The sequence below is a fragment of the Delphinus delphis genome, chromosome 15 (genome assembly GCF_949987515.2).
Source record: "Delphinus delphis chromosome 15, mDelDel1.2, whole genome shotgun sequence".
NCBI classification, from domain to species: domain Eukaryota; kingdom Metazoa; phylum Chordata; class Mammalia; order Artiodactyla; family Delphinidae; genus Delphinus; species Delphinus delphis.
Window position 1 is genome coordinate 24,959,036 of NC_082697.1, and position 20,232 is coordinate 24,979,267.

The following is a 20,232-nucleotide window of genomic DNA, read 5'->3' on the forward strand; positions in this document are numbered from 1 at the left end:
CAACACCAACCCCCATTCCCATCTCACCTGGACCACCCAACTCGTTCGCAAGGACCGCCATCTCCAGCAGATACAGGACTCCTGCCCCAGCTGTGCAGCATGGATTCCCATCGCTTGTCATAAACTTCTCATTCCCCCTCCCACAGTGACCACCATCTCTCCCTATTGGGAGCCACCAGCCTCTCCTCACATGACTCCCATCTCTGCCTGGTCTTAATCCCCCATCATCTCAGAGATTCCTCTTGGCTGTTAGGTAACCCCCCATTTCCACCCTTTAGGAGCCTCCATTTCCTCTTCCCACAGACCTTCATCCCTGCCTCTCGGGGACCCCATTTCTGTTACATAAACCCCCAATACCCACTTCAGCAACCCCCAGCCCAGCCTCACTGAAAGCCTTTTCAGGTCTCTCAGGGGTCCTCCTGCCCCTCATTTGGATCCTGCATCACACACAGGCCCCTCTGCCATCTTCCTTTACGCTCCATCAGCCACTCATTGAGGACTTGTTATGTACCAAGTCCTATAAGAGCTCCAGGAATACAGTGGTCCTTTCTCATGGAGTTAGGGGTGAGGGGGAGCAAACAGACATTAAATCTTAAAAATTGTGTAATTTCAGGCTTCCCTGGTGGCGCAGTGGTTGGGAGTCCACCTGCCGATGCAGGGGACGCGGGTCCGTGCCCTGGTCCGGGAGTATCCCACATGCCGCGGAGCGGTTGGGCCCGTGAGCCATGGCCGTTGGGCCTGCGTGTCCGGAGCCTGTGCTCCGCAATGGGAGAGGCCACAGCAGTGAGAGGCCCGCGTACCGCAAAAAAAAAAAAAAATTGTGTAATTTCAAGGTGTGATGTAGTTTCAAAGAAGTACATTTGGGCCACAAGGAAGAGTTGGGGTGTGCACGGGAAGGAGAGGGGAACCATGGAGGTGCCAACAATCATGATCTCTCCCACGGGCATAGGCATATCCTCCTACAACTGGACTACCACGTTGACTCTAAACATTCTCATTGTTTTTTTATTTAATAATTATTTTAGCCTCATCCAAAGCAACCATCACAAAAATCACAGTTTTCATTTTCTTATATTCACTACATATATAACTCCTAAAATTAAAAAATGTATACCTGTTCCAATAAGCTCCACTGTCGTTGTAGGACACTGCTAGCCACTGTTCCTGATAAATTGCCTCAAAGACCCTCTGCCTAAAGGTGCATTTCTACCATGAACCCCGCATCCTGTTCTGAACACCACTCCCCGCCGCCACCAGCACCCTTCCCTTTCCTATTCCCCCCCGCCTTGCACAGCTAGCTCTGAGCAAATGTCCCCCAAGGAGAACCCACCCCCTCTCTCAGACTCCATGTCCCACCTCTTTTCCTGGGAACCTTTGAGACCCAGGGCCCACTTCGAGCCCCCCTTCCCATTGCCTCTCTGGCAAGAGTAAGGTCAGGGTTCCCTCCTCCCTGTCTTCTTTTAACGTCCCCATTGATCCAATGGCCACAGATTCTCATCATGTCTTCTCGGCAAGAGTTTCTCAATATAACTTTCTTACGTTTTTCAAATTATTCAAGTAATATATTAATACATTCACATTCATTTCATTAACTTAAAAATAGGTATTGAGGACCTATCGTAGGCTAGACACTGTTCTAGATGCTAGGGATGCAGCCATGAATGAAAAGACAAAAATCCTTGCCTTCATGGAATCATAGTCCAGCAAGTGAGATGGGCTATAAGCAAGGAAAAAAAGGAGACATGTTCTATGACTTTAAGTATTTTTTTCTGGGAGGAGGGGAAGCTACTTTAGGCAGGTCAAGGAAGGCTTCTCTGAGGAGGCGGACCTGAAAAATGAGATGGAATCAGATGGACAAAAGGGAACAAAAAGGCAGAGCTTATTAGCTTTATTATCTTGGGCAAGTGCAAAGGCTCTGAGGCCGAAATGAAAGGAAGCCACGGACTGTAAAGGGGCAACTGAGGATAATAAGCCATGTATGGGTACAGGAGGATGAGGTTGGAGAGATAGACAAGGCCGCTGTGAGGGTGTGGGTTTTGTTTTTTTTTTTAAGGGTTAAAGTATAATTTATTTCTCTGGCTGTAATACTCTCACAAATTTAAGTATGAGTCAAAATGATGTGTCTTTCAGAATTACATTAGGTTACTTGTGAAAACTTTGTAACCACTAAAGAGCTGACATCCAGATATATTCACATTAAGTATAGAGATGTGGGCTTTGATTAAAGTTTCCTGAGTAGAAAGAGAAAATAATTTATGATCCTTTTTTTTGACATTGGTTACTGCTTTTACTTTACATAGTACATGACTGGTCTTGCAGAAATATAACCGTGAAGAGGCCTGGTCTTCATATAGGATACCCGAGCTGTTCTGCATCAAATGTCCTCCAAGAAATTCTCTAATCATTATTCCCCTCCCTTTCAATATGTTGTCTATTATTATGTATTTATTCATCCCTTACTCTGGACTAGACACTGTATCAGAGGGTGTGGGTTTCATTCTGAGGGTGATGGATTAAATGATTCCACTAATCCAGACCTTGGAAGCTTTCCATGTACAGACAGTTCTTGACCTGCAATTGTTCAACTTATGATTTTTTAACTTTACAATGGTTTGACAGTGATATGCATTCAGCAGAAAAACTTTGAATTTTGATCTTTTCCCAGGCTAACTATCTGTAATGATGCTGGGCAGCGGCAGCGAGCCACAGCTCCCAGTCAACCGTGCAGTCACAAGGCTGAACAACCAATACACTTAAAACCATTCTGCTCCCAGACAACCATTCTGCTTTTCACTTTCAGTGCAGTATTCAATAGATTACATGAGACATCCAACACGTTATTATAAAATAGGCTTGGTGTTAGATGATTTTGCCCAACTGTAAACTTACATAAGTGTTCTGAGCACGTTTAAGGTAGGCTACGCTTAGCTATGATATTCATTAGGTTAGGTGTTTCGACTTAATGATATTTTCAGCCATCGATGTGTTTATTCAGGTGTAACCCCATCGTAAGTCCAAGGAAGGGCAGGGTTGTATTTTGATACATCCAGGTGCATATACACATGTTGATTTTTATCTGCTCTTCAGGCCTTTGCACATGCTGTTCTGTCTTACTAAAATGCTGTTCTCCCACCCCTACCCCTATCATGTGATACTCTTCAGCCATTGGAAGTTCCCCTTTTCTCTACCCCCTCAATAGGGAGCCCTCTAAGCGGAAGTGCCTCATCCATTCTGGTTGGATGGAGGCCACCATCAGAGCTTGGCACAGAGGCAACCTGGGAAATGCTTGTCGACTGACTACTTGACGGATGGAACAGCTGAATGAGCTTTCAGGGACATAGACCCTACCTCCAGCAGGCTCTCCAGTCAGGCTGCCCCCTGCTCCAAACTTTCCACTCACCTCCATCTCTTCCTCCACCAAAATCTATCAGTCCTATGTCACATTCCCTTAGGGCCAGCACCTTGGCACTGAACCGAATCCAATCATAGTTTAGAGACTCCTGCGGTAAGGCATGTGGCAATTCCAGGGGTGGAGCCAAGCAGGGAAGAGGGAAAGTCTGGGAAACGCCCAGTGTTCCCATTCACAGTGAGTGCACCAGCCACCCCAGAAAAGTTAACTTCTCCACGGTGAGAGAAGAAATCATGAGCAGCTTCAACTAGACTCCCAGCCTTAAGGGGAAGAAACTAAGGACACACAAAGCAACGCTGGACCCTGACATCTTGTTAGGTTCGTTGGTATAGGTAGGAGGCAGCAAATTGTGGTGGTTGTTATGGGATGAATTGTGCCCCCCACCATTCATATGTTGATATCTTAATCCCTACTACTCAGACTGTGTTTGGAGATAGGGCCTTTAAAGAGGTAATTAAGGTTAAGTGAGGGCACATAGGTGGGCCTTAATCCAATATGACGGGTGTTCTTAAAAGAAGAGGGGATTTGGATGTACACAGAGACTGAGGGGTGACCATGTGAGGACACAGTGAGAAGGCAGCCATCTGCAAGCCAAGGAGAGATGCCTCAAAAGAAACCAAACCTACAGACACCTTGATCTTGGACTTCTAGCCTCCAGAATTGTGAGAAAATAAATGTCTGTCGTTTAAGCCACCCAGTTCATGGTATTTTGTTATGGAGGCCCTAGCAAACAAATACAGTGGATAAGATCAAAGATTCTGGAGCAAGGGGCTGAATTCCAATCCGGGATCCATCACTTATTAGCAAAATCATCTTAAGCAAGTTACTTTGTTTCTCTGCCTTGGTTCCCATCAGTTAAGTGGGCGTAATTATAGTACCTACCGCATACGGTTGCTATGAGAATGAAATGGTTCTCATAGGAAACAACTTAGGAAAACAACAACTTAGGAAACAACTCCTGACATACAATTAATAATCTGTAGGTGCTCATTAAATAAATAAATTCAATTTCACTGGGCAAAGGTGAAGAAATAGGCCAAACCCTGAGGAACTCAGAGTTATGTACCATTAAAAAGGGTCACCAGGGGACTTCCCTGGCGGTCCAGTGGTTAAGACTCCACGCTTCCAATGCCAGGGGTGCGGGTTCAATCCCTGGTCAGGGAATTAAGATCCCACATGCCGTGAGGTGCAGCCAAAAAAGTATTTTAAAAAAGTGGGGAGGGTGCACCAGGCAATGGTAAGTGTTCCTATATGGTGACTCTTTACCCCGGGCTCCCTGAGGGCAGAAATTTCTTAATATCTGTGAGAAAGGTCTTAGCAAAAGAGCGCACTCAGGAAGTACTTGCTGAACCAAATAGTTTCCAAACGCCCTTTCCTAATGCTGGGCCATGTATCAGGGATTGGTAACTGATCCTTCATGGGAGTATCAGGTGATGTTCCTAAGAAATTCTGTTTGGTTCCTTTTCAAAGTTTCCATGTTTTAAAAAAAATAATTTTCTGTTTTCTGTAGCTATTTTCTAACTTTAAATCTTTTTTTTTTTTTTTTTTGTGGTACGCAGGCCTCTCACTGTTGTGGCCTCTCCCGTTGCGGAGCACAGGCTCCGGACGCGCAGGCTCAGCGGCCATGGCTCACGGGCCCAGCCGCTCCGCGGCATGTGGGATCTTCCTGGACCAGAGCACGAACCCGTGTTCCCTGCATCGGCAAGCGGACTCTCAACCACTGCGCCACCAGGGAAGCCCTAACTTTAAATCTTGTATGCACAATTTTTTAAAACCTGTGGCTGTGAATTACAGTACCTGAAGTCTGTGTTTATCTGTTTCTCCCATCTGTTGTATCTATTTTTTCTTCATGAAGGAACCCTTCTTGGGTTCCTAGTTATCTCTGACTGTGTGCTGGTTTCACCTTGAAAAATTATTTGTGGTGGTTCCCTGAAGGCAAAGATATTGATAAAGGTGCCCTCTTCAGAGAGACTTTGCATTTGCTTTTGTCAAAGGTTTGGGGGCACTTCCCGTCACTTCCAATGATAACTAGGGGCAATCCAGTTGTTACTTCAAACTAGGTTCCCAGTTTATGGCTTGAGAATTCTTGGGCTACTGGGCTCTACTCCCTAGAGCACAAAAGGACTCATCAATGGTCACAACTCCCTAAGGAAGGGCTTTAAAATATTCCCCTTTCCTTTTCCTTCAACTGTTCTGCTCAGTATCAAGGCAACCTTTTCTGAACTCCCTTGGGGCTCGTGGTGTGGAGTGTGCAGCTTATATCACATTAAACTCAAGGGTGAGACCCTTGGGCTCTCAGCCTAATGTGAGGAGATTCTTCTATTAGACTCCCCACCTTGGACAGGCCCTGGACTTTCACTTCTCTCCCTCTTGCCCTATGTGGTTGATGAACTGAAGCCCACAGGTTCAATATTAGCAAAAGCCCTCATGTCATAAGTAGCTTTGGTGCTCCAATATTCCAATCTTGTTAAATATCTGGTTACCAGCTTTCACCTAATAATTGGCCTGAGCATTCCCCAGGCTTTTAAGCATTTCAGTGTTTTTCAGAGGATATTCTTATATTTTACCTAAAGTTGCTATTTTCAGAGGGAAGATTAACTGAATAGATTAGTCCACCATTACCCCCCCAAAAAGAAAATCCAGTTGTAATGATAAAATAGGCCCAGCATAATTCCTCCTCACTGACCTCTGACCACATCCTCTGACACTGACCCAGGCAATAATGTCACAGATAAATACCAGATGGCCCGTGTACCAGGCGACACCCTCACAAATCACAGCCACCACTCAGTGTGTAACTGTTATCCAGTAACAACTCCACACAGTGACATCGTACATAAATGTCACCCCTCAGTGTTCTGGGAGATAACCCAGAACTATATTGCTCAACAAGCCTATGTTGGGCACCTGCCATGTGCTAAGTACTGGAGTTACAGCAGAAAATAAGACAAGGTTTCTGCCCTCATGGAATTTACCGTCTGGTAGGGGCAGTGGACAATGAACATGTAGCAAATAAATAATTTCAAAGAGTGTAAAGTTCTATGAAGAAAATAAAAGAGGGTAATGAGTCAGAGTGGACAGTACTACTTTAGATGGGATATCTGGGAAGACCTCTCTGAGGAGGTGGCATTTCAGCTGAAACCTGAAGGTTGAGAAGGAGCCAGCTATCGGAAGAACTTGGGGTGACGCGTACTAGGCAGGGAACTAGAAGTGCAAAGGCGCTGAGGCAGGAGCGTCACGCTCGAGGAACAGCAAGGAGGCTAGTTTTGCTGGAGAGGAGTGACCTAGGAGGCAAGTGATGGGAGGAGGGGAGAGTGGGGGAGTGAGGTTAGAGAGGGAAGCAGGAGCCAGATCATACAGAGTCTTCTCTTGGCGGGCCGTGGGAAGGAGTTTGATTTTTAAGAATAAATGGAAACCCAAAGGGTGCCAAGTCATTTATGGTCTGAGAAGATCGCTATGATCAATGTTAACCAATCAGAACTGTCATGTGTAAAGATAAGGCCTGGCTCCCCGCAGTGCCACCATCCCAGCTGTAGGGAGAGAGGCTCCTCTTTCAGGAAACTTCCTTCCAAGCTCACAGGTGACACACCTCTCTCCAAGCCCGAGAGAAACATACTTTCTGATTGGACAAATCCAGGGGCATGTTTCTAGCCTTCTTTAGGTCGAATCGGGCGGAGCCCGCTGTGACTGATTACAAGCTCTCCCTCTCTTCCAATCAGACCGCTATTCGGGAGTGTGCTTGCGTCCCATTCCCCTGGTGAGATGAGTGAGTCCTGTGATTGGCTCTCCTTGTATGAGTGACAGCAGACGCATCTTATGGACGCAAAGACGCGGCTGCGCTGCCCGGCACTGTCCGGCGCTTGAGGGTTGTGCAGGAGGAACCCGGAGCTGTCAGGGCGGGCGTCCTGCTCGGTGCCCGCCACCCCGCGCGCCGCCCGCGCTATGGCCGCCCCGCCGCAGCTGCGGGCTCTGCTCCTTGCGATCAACGCACTGTTGCGCAAGCGCCGCTACCACGCAGCGTTGTCCATGCTTAAGGGCTTCCGGAACGGGGCTGTGTAAGTCGGGCGGTGGGGCGGGGCAGGGGCTGAGGGATCGATCTGATGGGGTCGGAGAAGCGGGTTCCAGGGCCGGCGCCGCCGCGCTGTGCGCCCCTGAGCAGTCTTAGTGTGTCCCTAGGTCTCTCGGTGTCCAGTATCGGCGCAGTGGGCGCTGGATTTTGGGTTCCGAGCGCCTTCTGAGCCGGGGCTCCCACTACGCTGTTTCTGGGTCTTCCGTGCTTTGCAACCTGGACCTCTTGCCTTGACTGCCTCCCATGCAGCCCCTGTCTCCCTTCATTTGGGCCCAGTTTCCCCTCTCCCGCCGCTGTGTGCCCTTGGGTCTAATGGGAAAGCTGGACTCTGGCCTCTAGCCAGCCGGCGGCCCTGCCTCTCTGTGCTCCCTCCATTAAGCTGCGCGTGGGCTTTCATCCCGCTTCTCAGTTCTCTTTTGTAAGTCCTTTCTGGCACAGGGGACTCCTGATAAGCCTCAGTCGTGATGTAAATGAAGCTGCAAATATTTGCTGAGCAAATTGAAGACCTGCAGAAGAGGTCTTGGGGTCATTTCCCCTGGCTGGTGCCAGGACGGGAGCTCAGCCTCCTTTAAACTTCATGCATAACAGCTTTCATTTATTGAGAGCCTACTGTGCCAGAACTGGGGACGCATCAGAGAACAAACGGAAGATCTGCCTGCTGTTGAAGCTGGCATTTTAGTGGCAGCATGGCATGGTTGTGTGGATGTGACCACCTTGGTTTGACTCCTGGTGCCCCTTACCTGCGTGATCTTGAGCAAGTCTTTTAGCCTCTCTAAGCCTCAATTTCTATAAAATGGGGCTGATAATAGTACTTATACTGTCGGAGGCTTGAGTCAGTATGTGTGAAATGCTTAGCACAGTGCCTGGTATGTATATAACTGTTGGCTGCTGTAATTATTGTTCTATTCACATGGATGTCTGACTGGCTCACTCCTTCACCTTGTTCAGGCCTCTGATTGTCACCTCCTCAATGAAGCCATCCCTGAACTTCCCACCTCCTTCCCTACTGAATTTTTCTCCATAATACTTACCACCATCTGACACTAAGTAGTTCACTTATGTGTCCTGTTTTTCTACTGTCTTTCTCACTGGAAAGTGAGCTTCATGGTGATGTCAAAAAGCTTGGCTCTCTGTGCACCAATGCCAAACAGAAACAGAGACAGAGATTTGGAGGAAAAGAAGAAGCTTTATTCTTTGCCAGGCAAATGGGAAACACAGCCGGCTAGCACCTCAAGAACTGTGCTCCCCGTCTCTGGGGAATAGGGCAAGGTTACATAGCCGGGACTGGTGGTCTGGTAGGTGATAAGGCTCAAAGTAATTAAGGTCTTGCATTTATCTTCTTCTTGCATTACTTCCAAACAGTCACAGCTGGCCTCAGGCAGCCTGGTAATTGGGTCTGTTTGGTAATTGGGTCTGTTGGCCTCTGGGTTGTTGGCCTGCAACCTTCTTTCTGAAATGCAGACATTACAAGGGTTGATTTGCTACAAGGGAGCGCAGGGAGTATAAATACCGGGTGGATAATGTAATTCACACGGGATCAGAGAGTGTTAGGGGCAGGGTGTAATTCACACAGAGTAAGGGAGTGATAGGTACAGGATGTGATTCACATAGTGTCAGAGAAGGTTAGAGGTTAGCTTTGTGAAGGACAAATCTAGTTACAGACATTACAGATTAGTAGCAGTTAAAATAAAACTAGGATTGATTAACTCTTTCAGGCCTGTTTATGCTGTTTCCCCAGGCTGTTCATTGTTACTTTATTTTCCTTGTCTATCAGAAAAGTCTAATTTCTATTTTTGCTGCAACAATGGGGACAGAAAGTTTAATCTATTTTGTTCCTTGCTATATTCCTAGTCCCTGGTACATAGTAGGCCCTCAAATATTTACTGAATGAATGAATGTGCAAGGTAGGAATTGCCATTGTCCCCATTTTCTGGATGAGAAGACTGTGGCTCAGAGAGGAAGATTCATTGCTCATGGTCAAGTCACTTAGTCAGGGTCGGAGCCAGGATTCAAACCCAAGGATACCTGATCTCAATGCCAGGCTCTTGGCTTCCATGGGCGCCCAGAGTCAGGAAGAAGGTGGTTCCCCCTGGGTCTGGCCAGATCATATCAGTCATGCTTTGGTGAGACCAGGGTGGGGTGGGCCCTGAGATGATATCAGTGGGCCCAGGCCCATCTGTAAGGACCTGGAGTCAAAGTGGGGAGACTGATGTTTAAATTACCATGGCAATACCAGATGATCAGGAGTGCTTTACAGAGGAGGTGATGGTGCCGTTTTGAAGGCTGAGCTGGAATTTGCTGGGGATGATAAGGGCATCTCAGGCAGAGGGAATGGTTTGAACAAAGGCCTGGAGGTGGAAAAGAATGTGCTGTTTGTCTTGGATGACTGAGAACTGAGACGTATGAACTGTGTGAAATGTAACTCATTTTGATGCTCCACTCCTAAATATATCAATGTGCATCTCTGAAAATAAGAGTATTTTCCTATATGGCTAGATGATCATGATTACATTTAATAAATTAATCATAATCCTATAACGTTGACTGCTGTCCAGTTGATAGACAAATTGTTCCAGCTGTCCCCCAGATGTCCTCTATAGCAAGTTTGTCTAGACCAGGATCTTCCAGGATATCACACTGTACCTGCATTCCTTTAAATCCTTTTTAATCTGGGCCATCCCATTTTTCAAGATGCAGAGTGACCCTGTGAGTGGTACTAAGTGGCTCCCACCTGAGTTTGAGGAGTTTGGGTAGGGGGCCAAGCAGATGTAGGGAGTTGGGGGCATTGTTCTGCTTGTGTCTGTGGTATAAGGAAGGACCCTTCTAGCCCTGGCCAGCTGGAGGAGGCTGCGGGTCTCTTTATTCAGGGGAAAGGGACATGACTTTGGAGGAGGTGGGGCAGAGAGCTTGCTGGGACCAGGATGAGGGCCCTGCCCACAGCTAGGCATTGTGAAAATAAGCCATTCAGCGTGGCCACCACTTCAGTAACACTGCTGTCACTTGATCACATTTTTTATTTGACTTATTTTTTGAAAATTAGGTAGCATATTCACAAAAGGCATAAAAAGTTAGAACTTTTTAGAAGTTTACACACCTTGCTCTAACCAAGCATAGAGCACGTATAGAGCCACCTCGTTCTTGTACAGCTGTGCGGTATTCATTCCACTGACTGCTGGGTCCATTATTTGTTTACCCAGTACCCCCTGTGGATGGACACATGTTTGCTCCCAGTCTTCTGCTGTTTCAAGCAAGCCTCACAGATACTCATATGAAAACAATATGGGACTCATGACAGTTGTCTCAAGGAGGCTGCCAAAGATTTTTAGACCTTGTAGTCTGGTAAGATTGGGGCCAGACGGCAGGAGAACTTGGTGGGGTGAGGGGAAGTCCAATAAAGAAGAAAAAGAAAGGCAGAGACACTAATATTGGTTGAATTAGGAACTTTTACATGTGCTATGTCCTTAACCGCCAGAAGCAACTCTGAAATGGAGAATACTTTTAACTGATGGCAGAAGGGAGGCTCAGAGATGTTAAATGATTTATCCAAGTGTATACAGCACAACAGGGCAGGGCTTTGGCACCAAATATTATTTCCTTTGTACTACCCACTTTGGTTTGTTTTTTTTTTTTTGGCCACACCGCGTGGCATGCGGGATCTTAGTCCCCCCACCAGGGATCAAACCCGCACTGCCTGCATTGGAAGTGCGGAGTCTTAACCACTGGACTGCCAGGGAAGTCCCTGTACTATCCACTTTGAACCCAGATCTAACTTGAAAGCCAGCATTATTTTTTCCCTCTCCAAATGATGTCAGGATTAGGGAGGGGGAGGGGGCACAGGGAGTCAGAAAGAAACTATGATTCAGTGGTGCTGTAGTAACTGTTTTCTTTTGTTTCTACAGCTATGGAGCCAAAGTCCGGGCCCCTCACGCACTGGTCATGACCTTTCTCTTCCGGAGTGGCAGGTACCCATCACCTCTGCACACCCTTCAAACTGGGAGAGAATGTGGTCACCCCTCAGTGCCAGGACTGTTGCAGTAGCTTCCTAGCTGGGTCTAACCTGTCTGCACCACCACCTCCTAAAGCACAAGTCTGATTCTATTAACCCATCTCGAAAATTCCCCTGGCTCCTCGCTGTCCTCCAGAGAAGCCCAGCTTCCAGGTGTGGCCTTCAAGGACCTCTGCAGCCTGACCTCAGGGACATCCCCCCTACTCCCCCACGTCCACCCTGGGGTGCTCTTGGCACCAAGACTCACTGCCATTCATTCATGTGCCGCATGTGGTTCTACCTCCTTACGTTTCTCACGCAGTACCCCCCGCCAGGAATGCCCTTTCCTCTTCCACCCCACCTTTATTTCCTTCCTAGTAACCCATACCAGTTCTCTGAGGATGACTTTTTCAGGAAAACTGTTCATGACCTACCTTCTGCCCTTGTTCAGACTTCCTGGCCTTCCTCTGATCTCCTATAACTTCCCTCAAGAAACTTCTCAGAAATCACTTTGTGGTCTAGTTTTTAATGTATGTAGCCTCATCTGGAGCTTATAAGAATCACACATGGGGGACTTCCCTAGTGGCTCAGTGGTTAAGAATCCGCCTTCCAATGTAGAGGATGCAGGTTCAGTCTCTGGTCAGGGAACTAGATCCCACGTGCATGCCGCAACTAAGAGTTTGCATGCCACAACTAAGGAGGCTGCAGGCTGCAACTAAGGAGCACACGTGCCACAACTAAGGAGCCAGTGAGCTGCAACTAAGGAGCCTGTGGGCCACAACTAAGGAGCACACATGCTGCAACTAAGGAGCCCGCCTGCCACAGCTAAGACCTGGCACAACCAGAACAACAAAAAAAAAGAATCACACATGGACACCCTACTACTCAATTCCAGCTTGCAAGATTTTTTTCTACTTTTTTTTTTTTTTGGCCGTGCTGCACAGCATGCAGGATTTTAGTTCCCCCGCCAGGGATCAAACCTGCGTCCCCTGCAGTGGAAGCATGGAGTCTTAACCACTGGACCACCAGGGAAGTCCCTGTAAGGGACTTTCTTTATGTATTTTTCCTATTTATTTATTTATTTATATTTATTTATAATTTTTGGCTGTGTTGGGTCTTCGTTGCTGCACACAGGCTTTCTCTAGTTGTGGCGAGTGGGAGCTACTCTTCGTTGCGGCGTGCGCGCTTCTCATCCAGTGGCTTTTCTTGTTGCAGGGTACAGGCTCTAGAGCGGGCAGGCTTCAGTGGATACAGCACGTGGGCTCAGTAGCTGTGGCTCATGGGCTCTAGAGCACAGGCTTAGTAGTTGTGGCGCACAGGCTTAGTTGCTCCACGGCATGTGGGATCTTCCCCGACCAGGGCTCGAACCTGTGTCCCCTGCATTGACAGGCGGATTCTTAACCACTGCGTCACCAGGGAAGCCCTGTATTTTTCCTTTTTTTTTTTTTTTTTTTTTTGCGGTATGCGGGCCTCTCACCGTTGTGGCCTCTCCCACCACAGAGCACAGGCTCTGGACGTGCAGGCTCAGCGGCCATGGCTCACGGGGCCCAGCCGCTCTGCGGCATGTGGGATCTTCCCGGACCGGGGCACGAACCCGTGTCCTCTGCGTCGGCAGGTGGACTCTCAACCACTGCACCACCAGGGAAGCCCTGTATTTTTCCTTTTTTAAATTTATTTTTGTTTTAGTTTTTGTCCTCTGAATCATTTTTTTTGAATCATTTTTTTAATTGAACTCATTCATTCAGTAAATATTTATTGACCATGTGCCAGACACTCAAAGATTATTATTATTCTTTTAATGAATTTATTTATTTTTATTTATTTATTTTTGGCCCCACTGCGTGTGGGCTTTCTCTAGCTGCGGCAAGCAGGGGCTACTCTTCGTTGCGGTGCACAGGCTTCTCATTGCGATGGCTTCTTTTGTGGTGGAGCACAGGCTCTAGGGTGCCCAGGCTTCAGTAGTTTTGGCATGCTGGCTCAGTAGTTGTGGCTCGCGGTCTCTAGAGCACAGATTTGGTAGTTGTGGCACACGGGCTTAGTTGCTCCGCAGCATGTGGGATCTTCCTGGACCAGGGCTGGAACCCATGTCCCCTGCATTGGCAGGCAGATTCTCAACCACTGTGCCACCAGGGAAGCCCCCAGACACTGTTTTTAGGTGCTGGGGATACAGCGGTGAAAAAAAACAGAGAATGATCACTTCCCTTGTAAAGCTTGCATTCTAGCAAGGAATAGCAGAAAATAAACATAATAAGGAAAGTATATGGTATGTTAGAAGATTGTATGGGCTGTGGGAAAGAAATATTAGAGCAGGGAAAGAGGGAAAGGGGATCCAGAGTGCTGGAGGAGGGGCAGGCTGCAGAACTAAATAGGGAAGGCCTCAGTGAGAAAATGACATTCGAGTAAAGACTTGAAGGAGATGGAAGAGTTGGCCAAGTGGGTATCAAGGGAAAGAGTGTTTCAGGCCAAGGGAACAGCCAGTGCAAGGGTCCTGAGGTGGGATCATTCCTGGTGAGTTTGAGGAGGCTGCAGCAGAGGGATTGCAGGGGAGAAAACAAAGAAAGGAAGGTCACAGGGGTAACCTAGGCCCATCCTGTCCAGCTTTAGGTCATAGAGAGGAGTTTGGCTTTTCCTTTAAGTGAAACAGGAAATTGTTGTAAGAATTTGTATAGGGAAATGCCACTCTTTGACTTATCTTTTAATAGTGAGAGAGTGAAGAGTTTGCTGCTAGGGGTCAAGGGCAGAAGTAGGTGTAAAGTAGGAGGCTGTGGCAATAATCCAGTTGAGTAACTGGTGGCCCAGACCTTGATGGTGGCAGTGGAGGTGAGGGGTGTTCAGATTCTAGAAACATTTTGAAGGGAGGATTAGTGCCAACACTTGACAAGTAGGAAATCCGGCTTGCCTTAGAACTGTCAGCGCTGGGCCCATGTTCCTATGGGGTGAGAACCACCTGACTCCTGGCTCTCCCCACTCACCTGGCAGACTTCCACAGGTCCCAGAAGACATACTTCAAGGTCCTTCTCCAGCCTTGAGAGTCCTTGCATTTGCCGGCCCTGAACTGATCTCCCAGAATACACTCTGCTCCTCTCCCTGGTTCTCCTCACTGCCCCCTAGTGATTTTTTAAAGATAAATCAAATCATCTGTCCTACTTAAATGTTGGCTTCTCTCAGGATAAAGACAAAACTTAGCATGGCCCCGCCCCTCCCCCACAGCCTTTGCCCCACACATTTTCTGCTCAGGCCTTAATGGTTTCTCTCTGTTCCTGTACTCCCCATTCTCTGTCCCTCCTCAGGACCTTTGCACGTGCTGATCCACCGCCTGGGATGCAACTCCTCTCCCTTCCTGACCTCACTGACTCCTCATTCTTCACACCCCAGGATCATGTCTTGTCAAGGTCAAAGTTTGACCTTTGTGTTGTGATTATTCATTTCATAATTCCCTCTCCCCTTAGATCATAAACCTCATGAGGGCAGCAAGCAGATCTCTTTTTTCTCAGACTTGTATCCCCAGATCCAGCACATAGTACATACTCACTCGCTCATTCATTTCTTCACATCTTCACTCCAAAAAAATATATTTATTGAGCACCTACTATGTGCCAGGCCTTGTACTGGGGGCTGAGGATGAACAAGCCAGATGTAGACATCACTCTCTGGTAGCTTCCACTGGGATGGGGTGGGAGTGGGGGGAGATAATAAGCAAGTATATAAATGTCAGGTGGTGATAAGAGCTATGAAAGAAAAGAAAAGTTGGGTAAGGGAACAAAATACGATGGGCATTCTTTTATGTAGAGTGGTCAGGGAAGACCTTTCGGAGAAGGTGGCGTGGAGTCAAGGCTGGAATCCAGTGAGGGAGCAGCCCCAAGCACATGGAGCGTAGAGGCCCGGGGTTGAATGAGCATCGGCCCATGAGCTCCTTGCCTGGGTCAGTTTTGCGTGCCAGGTGGGTGAGTGCCCTGGGGGCGGCTGGGCTTGCACTCACCGTGGCTCCCTGTGTTTGTGCAGCCTCCGGGAGAAGCTGTGGGCTATCCTGCAGGCCACGTACACTCACTCCTGGAACCTGGCCAGCTTTGTGTTCACTTACAAGGGACTCTGCGCCCTGCAGTCCCACCTCCAGGGCGACACCTACCAGGTGCACTCATTCGTGGCTGCCTTCCTTGGGGGCATCCTGGTGTTTGGAAACAACAATAACATCAACAGCCAGGTAAAGGCCCTCTCCTGGATGTGGGTTGGGGAGAGGGGTGGAGGTGAAGCGTGGGACAGGATTCAGGTATAGAGTTGGGGATGGGAGTCAAGGAAGACAAGCTCTTGGTTCCCTTCCATGTACGAGGGTCTGTGGTTCACCAGTCCCTGTGTGACCTTGGGAAGGTCACTTCCCCCTCAGTTTCCCACTCTGTTAACCAGGTGCCTTGTTGGAATTCCATGATTCCCAAAATCAGTGTGTGTGCAGCTCTCTGGGGCAAAGATTTAAAAAAACAAAACAAAACCACAAAACACCACTCTGCAGTGACATGAGAAAAAAACATGACCCTGGAGTAAGATTTTCATAAAACAAAACTTACTACATTCAAAGAATTGTCTCTTATTCTGTAACTTGACCTTTTTTCTGGGTTAAAGTTCTGTTTTTTAATGAGGTGATGAAACTAAATGCTAATCGTTGCTGCTGCTCCTGTTTCAGCATCCTTCTTGGGCAATATGAAAGTTGGCAGTCTTTCCAATCTGCCTTCCTCAAATTTCTTAAATATTCTTTTTTTTTTTTTTGCGGTACGCGGGCCTCTCACTGCTGTGGCCTCTCCCGTTGTGGAGCACAGGCTCCGGACGCGCAGGCTCAGCGGCCGTGGCTCACAAGCCCAGCCGCTCCGCGGCACGTGGGATCTTCCCAGACCGGGGCATGAACCCGTGTCCCCTGCATCGGCAGGTGGACTCTCAACTACTGCGCCACCAGGGAAGCCCTTAAATATTCTTAAATTATAAAAATAATATTTTATTTTCACATTTTAAATAATGCAAACTAAGCACCCCCTATGTGCCTGGCACACTTCTGGGTGCTTAGGATACATCATGATAAAATTAGAAAATAAACTGGAAAGAAAGTTCCTGTCCCCCACCAACTGTCCAGCCACTGTCCAGAGGTAGTCACTTTTTTAAAATTAATTTTTATTGGAGTATAGTTGATTTACAATGTTGTGTTAGTTTCTGCTGCACAGCAAAGTGAGTCAGTTATAGGTATACATATAGACAGTCACTTTAACTGTGTATTGTATAGCCTTTCAGAACTTGTCTGTGCTTGTGTCAGTGTACATAGTAGGAGTTTTCCACCAATGAGATCATACTACGTTTTTTTTCATGTAACAGTGTATCTTGGAGGCCTCCCTTGTCAGTCCCTTATCCTTTATAACATCAGTAGAGCCCTCTGCTGATGGGATGGACCAGCCTTGATTTCAGTCTCCTCTGGATGGACATTTAGGGGCTCTTTAGCCTTTGGCCATCACACACACACACTGCAGTCTACATCTTTGTTCAGACATCTTCCTGTACTTATGTTAGTCTGTCCATAAGTTCCTAGACATGGAATTGTGGAATCTAAAGATATGAGCATTTTGTATTTTGGGAAAGTTTCCCCCATTTTGTTTTTTTGATAGAAATTTCACTTGTCTGTGAACTTCCAAAGTCTAGGAATCCTGGACACCCATCTCCTTCCCTCTCCCCTCCTTTCCCTGACCCCTGGCAACAGCTGCTCTGACCTCCATTTCAAAAATATTGTCATTTCAAAAATGTTGTCATTTCAAAAATGTTATATGATAGACATTTCTCCAAAGAAGACAAACAGATGGCCAACAGGCACATGAAAAGCTGCTCAAGCTCACTAATTATTAAAGAAATGCAAGTCAAAACTGTAGTGAGGTATCACTTCACACCAGTCAGAATGGCCATCATCAAAAAGGCTACAAATAACAGATGCTGGAGAGGGTGTGGAGAAAAGGGAACCTTCCTACACTGTTGGTGGAAATGTAAATTGGTGCAGCCACTATGGAGGTCAGTATGGAGTTTCCTTAAAAAACTAAAAATAGAGTTACCATATGATCCAGCAATCCCACTCCCGGGTATATATCTGGAAAAGACGAAAACTCTAATTAGAAAAGATACATTCACCCCAGTGTTCATAGCAGCACTATTTGTAAGACATGGAAGCAACCTAAATGTCTGTCAACAGATGAATGGATAAAGAAGATGTGGTATCTATATATACAATGGAATATTACTTAGCCATAAAAAAGAATGAAATAATGCCATTTGCAGCAAAATGGATGGACCCAGAGGGTATCATACTAAGTGAAATAAGTCAGACAGAGAAAGGCAAATACCATATGATGTCGCTTATATGTGGAATCTAAAAAAATGATACAAATGAACTTATTTACAAAAGAGAAACAGACTCAGAGACATAGAAAACAAACTTATGGTTGCCAAAGGGGAAGGGATGGGGGAGGCATAAATTAGGAGTTTGGGATTAACAGATACACTGTGTATAAAATAGATAAACAACAAGGACCTACTGTATAGCACAGGGAACTCTATTCAATATCTTGTAATGACCTTTAATGGAAAAGAATCTGAAAAAGAATATATATACATATATATGTATGTGTGTGTGTATAGCCGAATCACTTTGCTGTACACCTGAGACAAACACAACATTGTAAATCAACCATACTTCAGTTTACAAAGATGTTATATAAATGGAGTCATTGTAGTAGGTAACCTTTGAGGATTGGCTTTTTTCACTCAGCATCATTTCCTGGCAATTCATCCAAGTTATTGTACGTATTAGCTGTTCATTCCTTTTCGTTGCTGAGTGGTTATGTCATCCACGTTATGGATATACCTGTTGAAGGACATCTGGGTTGTTTCCAGTCTTTGGCTATTAAGCATGCAGCTACTCAGAACATTCTTGTACGTGTTTTTGGTGAACGTAAGTTTTCACTTCTGGGGTAAATACCCAGGAGTGCAATTGCTGGGTCATATGGTCCATACATACTTAGTTTCATAAGAAACTGCTGAAGCATTTCCAGAGTGATTGTACTGTTTTACATTCCTATCAGGAATATATGCGTGATCCAGTTTCTTCACATCCTAGCTGGCATGTGGTTTATTACATTTTAAATTTTAGACATTTTGATAGGTATATAGTGCTATCTCACTGTGGTTTTAATTTGCATGTCCCTGATGCCTAGTGAAATTGAACCTTTTTACATGTGCCTGTTTTCCTTCTGTGTAACCTCTTCAGTGAAATAACTGCTTGTGTCTTTTGCCCATTTTCTAACTGGATTGTTTCTTTTTTCACTGTTGAGTTTTGAGAGTTTCTAAAAATATATTCCAGGTACTAGTTTTTGTCAGATATGTGTTTGTAAATATTTTCTCTCAGTCTAGCTTTTCTTTTCTACCTCTTCACATGGGCTTTCACAGTGGAAAACTTCTGAGTTTTGATGAAGTCCAGTTTATTAATTTTTTTCTTTTATGGATTGCATTTTTTGTTGTTGAGCTACCTTTTAGTTTCGAGCCATGTAAATATATTCGTTTTTCAGATTTTTTAATGAAAAAGAATAATAAAGCCATAAACAGTCACATTTAAATGCCCGCTACGTAACCGTTTCAAGTCACCCGGCGCGCAGGCGGCGCCCCAGGGTGGCAGAAGGTTCCCGGTGGCTGGGCCCACCTGTAACCCCCACCTCCCTGTCATTCGCTCTCTCAGATCAACATGTACCTGATGTCACGCCTCCTGTTTGCCCTGTGCCGCCTGGGCGTGGGGAAGGGCTACATCCCTGAGCCCAGGTGGGACCCGTTCCCGTTGTTCACCGGGATAATGTGGGGGCTGATGCTGTGGCTCTTCGAGTACCACCGGCCCACGCTGCAGCCCTCTCTGCAGTCCTCCATGACCTACCTGTACGAGGACAGCAACGTGTGGCACGACCTCTCGGACTTCCTCATCTACAGCAAGAGGCGCCCCTCCGAGTAACTTGGCCCCAAGGTGCTCATGGAGGCTCCCGCACCCAAGTCACCATCAGCGGGCTCAGCTCGAGGTTGGCTCCGTCAGCGAATCATCCCAGGGGATCTGGCCTTTTCAAGACCCGGGGTCTCAGACTCTAACTTTTATTAGCCCGGGGTTCCATCTGCCTAAGCGAAAGCACTGGTTTTCAGACCCCATTAGGTACTCCTGAATGGTGGAACGAGCCGCCAGATCAGGCTGAGGAGCCTTGGGCGCGGTGACAGCTGTGCTGCTGACTCTGTGAGACCAGGGAAGGTCACACCCCACCCTGGGCCTCAGGGGTCATCGCACTCAGAGGAGGGCACTGAAGTCTCTTTCTGGTGGGTATGTTTTCCGACCCTTCTTCTGGAACAGAGGGCTCCTGGCTGGTGGGCAGTGGGTTGCAAACGCGTTTTTAGAAAATATGCAGTTCCTCATCTTAGGTGTTCTACTGGAGAAGCTCTAGCGTTTCCACTGTCCAATAGAAACACGATGTGAGTCATATACGTGATTGAAATTTTTTTAGTAGCCACATACCAGTGGTTAGGACTCCGAGCTTTCACTGCCGAGGGCACGGGTTCAATCCCTAGTTGGGGAACTAAGATCCCACAAGTCGTGGGGTGTGGCCAAAAAAAAAAAGTGGGGGGGCAAGAAGCAGGTGAGATTAACCTTAATCATATCTTTTAACCCAGTATTTCTAAAATATTATCATTTTAACATGTAATAAATGTAAAAGTTATGAGATA

At 46.8% G+C, this 20,232-nt stretch overlaps 1 protein-coding gene across 1 annotated transcript; it reads left to right on the forward strand.

Annotated features, from left to right (window-relative positions):
* Positions 1-7,243: 7,243 nt before the first annotated feature.
* Positions 7,244-20,232, forward strand: PXMP4 (peroxisomal membrane protein 4). The gene is made up of 4 exons (XM_060031047.1): positions 7,244-7,464; positions 11,378-11,440; positions 15,466-15,664; positions 19,214-20,232. The coding sequence occupies exons 1-4, from the start codon at positions 7,352-7,354 to the stop codon at positions 19,475-19,477; spliced, it is 639 nt and encodes a 212-aa protein (XP_059887030.1). The 5' UTR covers positions 7,244-7,351; the 3' UTR covers positions 19,478-20,232.